General features: G+C 40.3%; 1 protein-coding gene across 10 annotated transcripts in view; it reads left to right on the plus strand.

The window, feature by feature from the left end:
- The window catches only part of PTPRM (protein tyrosine phosphatase receptor type M), a 437,545-nt gene extending 428,867 nt beyond the window's left edge, over positions 1-8,678 (plus strand). For all 10 annotated transcript variants that reach the window (XM_084219928.1, XM_084219932.1, XM_084219926.1 and 7 more), the window contains 3 exons: positions 1,152-1,315; positions 3,386-3,521; positions 7,782-8,678. In XM_084219928.1, coding sequence (XP_084076054.1) covers positions 1,152-1,315; positions 3,386-3,521; positions 7,782-7,835 — 354 coding nt within the window. In that variant the 3' untranslated portion in view covers positions 7,836-8,678. The remainder of the gene's footprint in view (positions 1-1,151; positions 1,316-3,385; positions 3,522-7,781) is intronic.
- The last annotated feature ends 1,941 nt before the right edge of the window (positions 8,679-10,619 follow it).

The raw sequence follows: 10,619 nt of genomic DNA on the forward strand, positions 1-10,619 counted from the left end.
AGCCACCAAAAAGCTGCAGTTAGGAATAAGCAGCACTCCCTTAAGAAAAAAAATCAAGAACTTCCCTGGGACCTGTTAGCTCGCTGGACAGGGAAAGACACCAAAAACATGTTAATATCCAAACAGGGAAGCAGATTGTAAAGCTTCAAATACTTCTTTAATGCTGTGAAGGCCTGGCATTTGCAGTAAATGTGGCAGTATAAAAAACAGAGCCTCCAGCAGGCTGTGACCTTCAGCAAGCACTGGGTCTGGCTGCTTTGGGAAGAGGGGCCATCAGCTGAAAGAAACTGGACAGGAAATCAGTAGATTCCAGACTTTGACATAAAACACACAATACCAATTGGAGAGCACATCCAATGCCGCATCCAGTTTTGTTTATTCCCATGTTGTGTTAATCTTACATCCTCTCTATTAACTCTTAGTCTACAGAATAAAATATAATGTCAGCGTTTCTGTGAGTTGTTCATTTTAGGAGTGGCACTAAAATGCCCTCGCTTTGCACAGAAGTGGCAAACTCTAGACTACAAAACCAGTTTTCATGTGCATGTTTATTATGCCCTTTTCAAAGGACTGTAGTTTTCTGCCACTATCACTTGTTCTGTGCTCCTTTTTTATTTTAAATCACCATAAGGCAACTGTTCAGTTATGTTTCACCAGAGGGGTTCTGACTGCTGCAGTAGAACACAATAAAATAAAATGTAGTTAGATATTTTTTTATAAGCCAGAAACATCTGAGGGTTCAGTTTGGTTTTCTCAATGTTTCCTGCTTCAAAATATCTTGAGAGGGTTTGACCTTTCTTGTAAAAAAAGGACAGAAACACATAAATGTTCTTAAAAACTGAAGCTTATATATGAAAACAGGATATAATTGAAGTTATGTTACAGCTCCTTGTCTTTCCTACCAAGTTCCTCCTATCTTATTAATTAATTATTTCCTTGTTGTGCAGATGTACTATTGCTATATTTTAGCCTATTGCATAGCAGTCTGGTTAAAAACTCTTGTTGTAATAACTCCATTGGAAATTAAAAGTCATCAATCCTCAAATGCAGTTGAAATTACATTAGCAGTTTGTCAGCAATCATCTGCTTGAACAACTTCCCTTCCTGATGCAAATACTGTCACTATTCTGCTTTTGTCCGGATCTCTACAGCCCCAGGACGGCTATCGGATGGTGCAGCAGTTCCAGTTCCTGGGGTGGCCCATGTACAGGGACACTCCTGTTTCCAAACGCTCCTTCCTGAAGCTCATCCGTCAGGTGGACAAGTGGCAGGAGGAGTACAACGGGGGAGAGGGACGCACAGTTGTACATTGCTTGTAAGTACGGACGCGGAAGAGGGGAATACAGGAATACTGTCACAGAATTTGTGCCAGGCTTTAAAAGATTTGTAACGAGGTGAAGAGGCATCGATCTAATCTGGAGCTGAATAAATAATACAACTGCTCATTTAAAAGCTTTGAATGCAAAAGGAATTGTGTCATTTTAATGCAGATTCATGAGTTTCCCCATCTGTCCTTTGTTAAAGCCCTATGAAAAGATGATGGGTTCGAGTTAACTCTATTTTATACAAAAATGTCCAGTGACTCTTGCAAATGGGAAAGTTGCATACTTATTCACAGTAAATCAAAAATGTGCCTTCAGAACAATGTACCTTTTATTTCTGCCGATAAGGACCATAGCAATAAGTAGTTTTAGAAGGGTGATTCATTTTCCAGACATAAAGCACGGGAGTAAAAGTGGTGTGATAGACCAGTTACAATGATCCTGTAATTGCCTTACCTTTCTCTAATAATGGTATATATTTTTGTCCTCCTGTGACTTTGTGCTCCACTCATGCAGACTCTCATCCACTCTGCCACCATCCTTCTTTTGGTACATTTTAATACTTGTATATGCTTTTGCCCTCAGAAGGAGCTGATCTTTTGAGGCTGAGTCTTCAGCGGTTGAAGTTGTATTCATCTTCCTCTAAACATGTGTTTAAAGGTGTTGCCATGATATAGAAGGGACCTGCAAACAGGGAAACCATGTTCAGAAGTTGGGACCCTGTGTCAGAATGATGGAAGAAAATCTAAGAGTACATTAATAATTCCCACTATCACTGACCTTGAACAAGTCATTGCTCTTCAGTTTCCCCATCTGTAGTATGGGGATAATAATACTTTCATCAAAGGAGCATTGTGCGGTGTGATTAATTAATGTTTTGAGATCTTTAGCTGAAAAGACCCTTTTGAAGTGCAAATTACTGTTATCTCTGAGGTGGCTGATGATATTAAATAGTTGTACAACATCACACATGCGTCACTTCCAGGCAGTAAAGAAAGAAAAAGCTCTAATATAATCCTTTTAAATGACTTTATTTTAATTAAAATTCTCAAACAGTCCCACAATATCAGGCACTGTTTTGGCAGCAGAGAGCATTCTTTTCATAGTGCCTGGATGTGACAGATGTGCGACGTTGTATCTTCCTTTGAAAATCAGCCATTTGCAAAGCTTGTTTGAAAGACCTGCTACCTAACTAGTCTGCACTCTGGTAATTATTAAGGTTTATTATTTTCAGTGAAGCACAGCCTAAAGATTCTGATTAGAATAAGTGTAGAAATAATGGGGTTTCCAGAAAGAAAGAGATTCTCTTGAAGATTAAAAATAACCAGGGATAAAGTATTATTAAATCCTGTATTTGATCACGCATTTGTGCCTGGCTTCTTTGTTAGCAATTCGCTTCGGGTTCTCATCCTCTGATAACTGTGGGTAGAGGGGGAATACTTCTGCCTTTAGGAGCAGTCCTTGCCAGGCAGCCAGCCCCTCTGCCTGCTGCCAGGAGTTGAGATGATCATCCAGGGGGACATGGCAGCACCACCCAGTGCCACACCAAGTGCAGCCACCAGGACTCCCCCAAATGAGACTTCTGGTGCTTTTCCAGTTCCTCTGAAATGCCTTTGTGTCCAGAAGGAAAGCACCAGAATCTGGAATAAAAGAACTCAAATGTTCTCTTTCTCTGTGGCATTTCCAGGCCTGATGCTCATTACAGCCATGTGTGTTTACAATGCAAAGTAGTGTTGAACTGAAACTAAAAGTACTTTATCCCTATTTTAGCATCCTCTTTGTGCTGTCTCCAGTGTTCACTGAAGGGTGGTGCAAAACTCAGCCATTCAATTGCCTCCAGGCTGCCAGCCTGCTGACTTCTGAATCATAGCTTTGAGATCTTTCAGCGTGCCAATTCCAATTAAAAATCATGTTTTGCCTGGAGTTGGGCAGCCTTTGGGGCCAGGAATGTTCTGTGGTTTCTCCCTGCTGGAACTCTTGCCTTCTGGAGCCATCCCAGTTGCTGTACAAACTTGTGACACAGAGTCCATTGTAACTGAGCCATTTTATCACTTTCACTGCAGGAATGGAGGTGGCCGCAGTGGGACGTTTTGTGCAATCAGTATTGTTTGTGAAATGCTTCGACATCAGAGGGCTGTTGACGTATTCCATGCTGTGAAGACACTGAGGAATAATAAGCCTAACATGGTGGACCTTCTGGTAGGAGCTTTTTAACTGCACCATTAAATAGAAAATGTTCTTTTTCTCAGAAGAGTCAGTAAGATTTCCAGGATTTGCAGTGGGAGTTGTTCACAAAGCAAGCGAGTCATTTTCAAAGGGGATAATGAAGTCACTTCACTTGTAAGAGTATTTTTACACTGCTTCTTCCCAAGGAGACTTTGTCTCTGTTCGTTTGAATTTTTTAAGAGTTTTAAACTTTCAGATGAACATCCTTATTAATTTTCTTTTCTAGCAGGCTGAACCAAGTGGAGAGCAGCACTTGCATGGTAGAAATAATAGTTATGTAAAATTAAATGCCAGATTTTCAAATTATATATTTTATAAATAGCTTAATCGCCTAATATTTATCAAAGCCATGAATTTCAGTTTGACATCCAGAATATTGCATTTAATTATGGTTGCTCTATCTCATAGAGAGATTAAAGAAGTTCAGAAACAAGGGGCCATGTGCAATTATTTTCCTAGAGAGTGTTTTATGAGCTTTTTTCCTAAATGGAGAACTGCTGAAGTGCCAGCTGCCGTGCCAGAAGAGCTGCAGAACAGCTTAAACCAGCAGGTTCTTACACTCCAGTGTGTAGTTTTGTGCTTGGAGATGGGTGTAGCTTGATGCCCTGTTCTGAAGCCCAGGCTATAAAAGACGCTTTTACAACATCCTGCTGCAGAGGTGGCTGCTTAAGAGGCAGCTGCATTTGATTTAGTATCACAGGCAGGAGGAAGCAGCATCTGGGCACTTTCAGGGATGTTAACCCAATCTGAGCCAATGTTGCAAGCTCTGGTTAAGCAAGTTGGGGTCATTTCAGCAACTTTTCTATAGCATGCCCAGGGTGAGACAGGAGACATCTCACTGAGCTGGTCCAACCTACTGCAATTTTAGGAGAGGACCCCCTTAGATGAGCTGAGTGTGGCACACACTGGAGAATAGGCAGAAAGAGCGAGGCTTTCACACACAGGGGAAGGCAGGTAGGGAGGGATATCCACCTCCCCACCGCCTGGATGGCTGAGCCTCCTCTCTCCTGTGGGAGAGTGGCTCCCACCACATTCCCCATCACAGTGCTCTCTCCTAGCCTGCCTCTGAAGTCCCAAACCCTCCCCTAGGCCCAGCTCTGGCCAGGCACATGGAAAAAGATCAGATGTTGTCAGCTGTGCAACAGGAGGGAGTTTGTGAGCAGCACCCCAGGGCCAGCAGTGTGGAACTGTGAGTCTTGTGTCAGTGAGAAACTATCAAACTTCCATGGTGATGGGAAGGAGCAGCTTGATGATTGGCTTCTTCTCCTCTAGTTTATATCCTCAGGAGAAGAATCATCATGGTGAGAACCATACATTTTTATTTCCTAGATATTAAGAAAAATGTCCTTCTGCTTCATTCATGTAGTATAGTTTATACAGGGATTTAGCAGGCCTGCTGTTCTTCATCCTCCTAGAGCTTAAGCCCACAGAACACTCTGATCTCTTGTTCATTTATTTTATGGAAATACAATGAAAATTACCAGTGTAGAAGTACAGTTAAAGAAAATGCTCTCTATAAATTCCCATTTGTGACAGTTCTCCAGGTATAGATTTGTCAGGCAGTTGTCTCCATTTTTCAGCAGAGAATTTTTTTAATCAAAAAATCTAAATGTGTTATTTAAAATAAAAAATACCTTTTAGTAAATTGAGAGTGGTATTGGGAATGTCTGGAAGGCATAGAAAGGCCTTGTATGGCCTTTTTCTATTAGGAAATTTCAAAGCACTTGTGAAAGAGATCAGTACTGTTTTCCTTAGTTTTACAGACAGAGGAATAAAGGCAAGGGACAACCAAGATTTTTCCCATTATCACATAATGCACTGACTGAGCAGAGTTAGAATGACATCTCTTCAGCTGTGGTCTGCCACCTCGTAGGAACAAATATTTGAATTAGCCAGGTTTCAGTTTCTGTGTAGATTGCTTCATGCTAAAGGGAATTGGGAGACTTGAGTCCTTTTCCTGATCTTGTTACTGACTTTATGACATTTCTTATATTAATGTGTCTTTGCCTCAGTTTCTCTACTGGAAAAAGAAGAACAGTAATATTCATCTACCTTGTAAAGTTTTATGGTAAAAGATAAAATGCTCAAAATCATTACATTGTTTCACAAAAAATAGTTTTAAGACTGCTTTATCAATACATGTCATGCACTTTCTGACTTTATAAAAGTCAGTCTTTACCATCCATACTTAGAGATTCATCTCTTAATTTCACTGAATCATTTGGTTTTCCTCCAAGTGTAAAAATCTGAATGCCACATCCCTACAGTATGGAAATCTAATAATTTTTTTTCAGCCATCATACAAAGGTAACACATGATATTGCAAAATATCTATTATGGAATGCCTGAAGCATTTGGTGATAAATGTTATTGGGCCTACCCACAGGTGTCCTAGAAAATAAATTTAAATATACCTCTCTGAGGCTAGCTAGTCTAGAGACTTTTAATATCCACCATCAAGTGAATAATAAAAATGTATAAAGGACACCAGTGAGTGAACACAGTGGGAAATAAGGTATGTCTGCTCTTTAAGACAGGTATTCAGCTTACTGAAAATGACAGTTATTCTGCTAGATCAGTAAATCAGCATAAAATGAGCATGGAAGAGTGGAAATGGATGAGGAGCTGATCTCTTGTTTTGATCTGTTATGTAGTTATAGAACAATTTCCATTTATTTAGAAACATATATGCAATAAAAGCAGAAAAGGAATTTACATAATACCGTGTTCTTTCCTTTCTTCTTTTTTTTTTTTATTCTTTTTTCATTTTGAAGAAGACACAAGCAGTTTATGGAACCTTGCAGGACTTTAAACCCTCACATACAACTCACTCATCACTTAGATAATATGTGCACCTAAGACTTGTCTTCTTATGACGTGACATTTCTCAACAAAAGAACTTCTAAATGATCCATGCTTGTTAATAGCTTTTTGATTTTATTAATAGTATATGGTCTTCTGCATGTAAAGTGCACTCTCTTCTCAGCTGAAATGCGACCCAAAATCACAAGTACAGGCCAAAAGATTTAATCCTTTAAAATGTTTGCTTCAGGGAAAAGAGAATATATCTGAAGACCTTACTACTCACAATGTTGGGCAAGGCTGAGTGCTGTCAGCTCATTAAATCTGTTGTTGTTCCTAAATGTCAATATGTGCTTACTTATCCTTTATTAATCAAATAAAGTGCATAAGCAAAAGAGGCATTTCAGTAACAGAAATAGTTATGAAACGGGCAAGTGTTTCCAAATTGAATTTTCAGAAGCCAGAGCCCTTAGATTCAGGGAACCTGCAGTTACTATTTCTTTCAGCTTTCCTTTCATTTCAATATTTGTAGTATTTTTGAGTATTGTGAGTAGCAAGAATGGAAACAGGAGAGGGGTATGTATGCACATAAAACTGGGAAGTCAGCGACTGCACCATTTAAAAGTTTCAGAGTGGACAAAGGTCAGTCAAATCTGTCCTCTCCATTCCACTGAAGATGTGAAAGGGGCCAGGACATGACCTTTTGTCCCCAAAGATGCAGAGTGGGTTTACATCCCTCAGGAAGGGGATTTATTTCCCTGGGACTCGATCTGTTTCCAAGCCGCTACAAATAAAGCCAGCAGGTCTGTGTTAGAAGCACCGGGCTGGCACCTGAAAGTTTAGGCTCTTTACAGTTCTTCTGCTACCCAGGCTAACTTGAGCATCACTGACAGTTTCTAAAATTAATTGGAATTAATCCAATTAATTTAGCTCAGGCCCCATCTCACAAGGCTATTGGGTTGGGTCTGGGCTGCAGATAGAGGATCAACAGTGAGTACTCTTGCCCTGAAATGCAGCAAGAGTCTGAATGACATTAAATAAAAGTTGCAGTCTGGGAAGTACTAAACACTGGGTCTATTTTAAGATAAACATTTCCAGGGAGGAATTTCAATAACTCCAATTTTCATTAAGTGCTACATGAGCATTTTCACAGATGACAGAAGGGTTGCAAGTCAATTTGCTTATGTGCAGTCAGTTTTTCTCATACAAGTGTATTACAGCAGCTAAACACTCATCTAACATGAGTTACTATGTATAGTGTCTATTGTCTGGTTAATATAAAGATTTTCTTATCTGAACATAAATTGGATTTGCAAACTGGTTCCCACTGACAACAGCTGATAGTAAATAATTTTAACAGGAGAGAAATATTGACCCCTTTAATTAAGTTTCTTCAATAACTGACTTTGTGGTTTCCTTTTGATTTTTTAGGATCAATACAAATTCTGCTACGAAGTGGCTTTAGAATACTTGAATTCTGGCTGATTGTCTAAACAGCACAGACAGAGCTCCTCCTTTCACTACCACAAACAAAGCAAGTCACTTCATGATGTCTGTGTAAATGAGATGAAGACTTCTCAGTGTTATGCTTCTACTGCTTTGTATAATTGGCTCTTTTTAAGAGCCCCAAGAGATGTTTATAAAACCGCTTGCACTGCCCGATTCCCACTCCGAAGCTGCTGCTTGGCACCCCTGTGAGCCTACACCGAACCACGTGGCAGTCCTTGAACACCTTACTCATGCTCAGCCATTGATGTGGTGAAGCAGCATAGTCCTCTGGTAAATAAGAGAGCACAATTATATTCTTATGAAAGAATTTGTACTTTTTCTGTTACATTTCGTTGCCTGTGATTCTCAGTCATTGTCACAGCCTAGTGTACATTTCTGTTCTGTGGAGAATGCTGTCTGGCATTTTGATAATATATGATTTTAGTTATATTTGTATTCTAACACGTGCATAATAAACAAATCATATGTAGCTTATCTGAACTAACAGAAAGACATGTATCAAATCATGATAACTTTGTTGAGTTGTAATTTCTATCCACTTTGTACCATTTCATAGAGAGAATCTTGATAGAAATGCAGTTAAAAATGCAAAAGACAGGATGCTCAGATTAATATATCCAAAGCTTTTTCATTTGTTTATATTGTAAATATTTTTTGATTTCATCAAATTATTTATTCATTAAAATGATTTTTTTTGGTGAAGCACAGTGAGTGACAATCATTTTTATTAAGCCCTGGAAATGCTTACTGTATGATAGTGTAAACATTTGTTTACCTTGTATGGATTCTCAGCTTAATAAATAATTACATACATGATAAAATTTTGTTTAATTTAATATCTCTTGGCATCTGAGTGCCTCCAACTAAGCATCTTTTCTAGATTAAATCTAGTAAATACTGAGCTACCTCCAGTGAATGTTTATTGTGTGATCCAGTGTTGGTCCAGCCAATAGCGAGGTCATAGAATCACGGAATGATAGAATGGTTTGGTTTGGAAGGCACCTTAAAGATCATCTAGTTCCAACCCTCCCTGCCATGGGCTGGGACACCCTTCGCTAGACCAGGTTGTTCATCCAGCCTGGCCTTGAACACTTTCAGGGATGGGGCATCCACAGCTTCTCTGGGCAACCTGTTCCAGTGCCTCACCACTCTGAAAGTGAAAAATTCTTCCTAATATCTATTCTAAATCAGCTCTTTCTCAGTTTTAATCCATTCCCTCTTGTCCTGTCACTACAACCTCTTGTGAAAAGTCCATCTCCATCTTTCCTGTAGGCTCCCTTCAGGTTGGAATTAGGTCACCCTGAAGCCTTCTCTCCTCCAGGCTGAACAAACCAAATTCTCATAGCCTTTGCTGGGATCCCTGGAGCTGGATGCAGCTCACCAGAGTGGAGTAAGATACGCTCTGCCAGTATATGAAAGAGGTGAACTGGATGCTTAAAAATGCACAAATGCAGAACCTGAAAGATGCCCTGCTCTGAAGAAAAGATGGTGTTGTGCTGGTGGTACTTGGTCTTGTCACAGCAACCCCCTGCAGCCCTGGGCATTCCTTGCCATTCCCTCTGTGCCTGCTGCTGCTGTGGGAGGGGTGATGGTGCTCTTGTTCTTGAGATGTATGACTGCTGTTAGGGGGATGTAATTCCTTCTGTTAAAGATGTTAAAGACACCAACACTAGAATGGCTGGTGGGGAAGTTACTCAAAAAATGGTGAAAGTGCTCCGTTACTAGAGCTGTTGTCAGTGAACAGGTTTAAATAATTAAAGTTCCTGAGAATGGCTGTACTGATCTTCCATGGTGTTTGGATAGTTCTCCTTTCTACAAAGCACTGACCAGTGTCTGAATATGCTGGGAATTGCCTTTGTTGCAGCAACAAAGCAGCAAAAAGGGGGAATGAGTCAGCAATGGCTTGCTGAGCCATCTGCTGGAACCACAGAACATTTTCTCACCCAGAAGTTTCAAGGAGACATTGCAGGTGAAGCAACTGCTCAATACTTCCAAAGCTTTATGGGAAACCCAATCTGAGGATGTGGCCGACTGCACAGTATTTCAGCTCTTAAATGATCCTGCTAAGCTGTCTGGAATGGGGGCAGTATCTATATAAATGTATCAGTCAACCTGATGCATTTTGAGAAGCTCTAAATCTAACAGATCCAGCTTGGACAGAATGACTCACAGCTTGTCAACTCCCAGTTCAAAACCACTCTGAAATTTAGATCTGAAGACACAAAGACAGGTTTGCTCTGCATCTGGAAAGCATCTCTTTTAAAGTGTAGCTGGCAGGTACAGGCCACTGCTATAAATTGAACAGCGGTACTGAAAAACTTGTGAAATACAGTCCCAGTCCTGAGAAGAATGATGGTCCTTGGATAAACCTTGCAGCATTTCAGCCTGTTGCAGAATGTGCTCTTACTCATTTTAAAACCCTAGTGTTCGGAAACAAAATCCAAACCTCCAACATCATATTCCTCACAACCAGCTTGTCAGGCCAGGTATGCCAGCCAAGCACGCTTCTTTGTAATAGCTATGGGACCATAAAAAGTTGTGTTCTGTGATCTATCCATTGAAATATGCACGGACACATCCAGTGTTTCAAAAAGCATAAGTAAGATATGTGTGCCAAAGGAGCCCTTGGACAGGAGGTGATGCTGGCAGTGTGATCCCAAATGTGAAACGCAGCAAGAATCATGGATTTCTCTCCCGAGGACAGAGATGGCCAGTGTCAACCAGACATTATTTCAGCTGCTGCACTCGTGCAGACATACT

This window comes from Fringilla coelebs (assembly GCF_963513975.1).
Source record: "Fringilla coelebs genome assembly, chromosome: 1".
In the NCBI taxonomy this organism is placed as follows: Eukaryota; Metazoa; Chordata; class Aves; order Passeriformes; family Fringillidae; genus Fringilla; species Fringilla coelebs.